The sequence below is a fragment of the Verticillium dahliae genome, genomic scaffold (genome assembly GCF_000150675.1).
Source record: "Verticillium dahliae VdLs.17 supercont1.1 genomic scaffold, whole genome shotgun sequence".
Classification (NCBI taxonomy): Eukaryota; Fungi; Ascomycota; class Sordariomycetes; order Glomerellales; family Plectosphaerellaceae; genus Verticillium; species Verticillium dahliae.
In genome coordinates this window covers 55,971-57,002 of record NW_009276921.1, presented here as the reverse complement: position 1 = coordinate 57,002, position 1,032 = coordinate 55,971, and the positions used below count along the sequence as shown (strand labels likewise).

Genomic DNA, 1,032 nt, shown 5'->3' with positions numbered 1-1,032 from the left:
CGCCGGCCTGCCACTTTTCCTTGGCCAGCATCATCCACAGGACCTCGCTCTTGGGGCACGCGTCGACGGCCTTGTCGAGCACCTGGCACAGCGACGCCCTGGTGCCGTGGTTCCTCTCGAGGTCGGCCGCCGCCATCCACAGCGTCCTGCTGTTGACGAAGACGCGGAGCGCGTACGAGTAGATGGCCCGTGCCGTTTCGTACATGCCGCGGTTGATGCTCCCCCTGGCATCGTCCATCCACGTGTCTTTTCGATCGTCGTCCTCGTCGAGCCCCCAGCCGAGAGTCTCCTTGATGATGTCGCCGCACGTGGCGACGGCGCCCTCCTCCTCGCACTTTTCGGCCTCGGCGATCCATTCCTCGCGTTTCGGCATGGCTGACTCCTTGACCAAGACGTTGACAGCGCGCTTCATGACGTTGACGCTGGCCCCCAGCTGCTCCTGCAACCTGGCAGCGGCGATCCAGATCTCGAACGACGTCGGCACCGCCCTTCTCGCCTTGTTCAGCACCTTTTGCGCATTTTCGGGCGTCTCCAGCCGCGCCAGCGCCAGCCAGAGGTCGACCGACAGAGGGATAATCTCGGTCGCCTTGGCCAGCAACAGGCGAGCGTCCGTCTGGTCCTCCTCGAGATTGACAGCCTCCTTCCACAGCGCCTCCGAGTCGGGAATGTGGTCCAGCGCCAGCCGGATGACCCTCTTCTTGGCCCGCGGTTCGTTCTCCAACCGCATGGCCTCGACCCACAAGAGCACCGACTTGTCGTTCTTCTTGATGGCCTCGGCGGCGATGATCTTGGCGTTGCGGACATCGTTGAGCCTGATGTTCTCCAGCCAGACGTCGACGTTCTTGGGGCACTTTTCGCAGCCGCGGGCGATGACGTTGCGGGCGGCCACCGTCTTGCCGGCGAGCTCCTCGAGGCGCGCGCCGGCGATCCAGCCTCCGGGGCTGTTGGGTTCGTCTTGTGACGGACGTTAGGAGCTCCCGCACGCAGATGATGTCGGCCACCTGCGCGTGGTGCCGTTCATCACTGCTCTTG

General features: G+C 64.4%; 1 protein-coding gene across 1 annotated transcript in view; it reads right to left on the bottom strand.

Moving 5' to 3' along the window:
* VDAG_00012 (pre-mRNA-splicing factor prp1) overlaps positions 1-1,032 on the bottom strand; it is a gene marked incomplete at its 5' end in the record, with an annotated part of 3,198 nt that overhangs the window by 1,289 nt on the left and 877 nt on the right. The window contains one exon of the mRNA XM_009651389.1: positions 44-954. Within this exon, the coding sequence (XP_009649684.1) occupies positions 44-954 (911 nt within the window). The remainder of the gene's footprint in view (positions 1-43; positions 955-1,032) is intronic.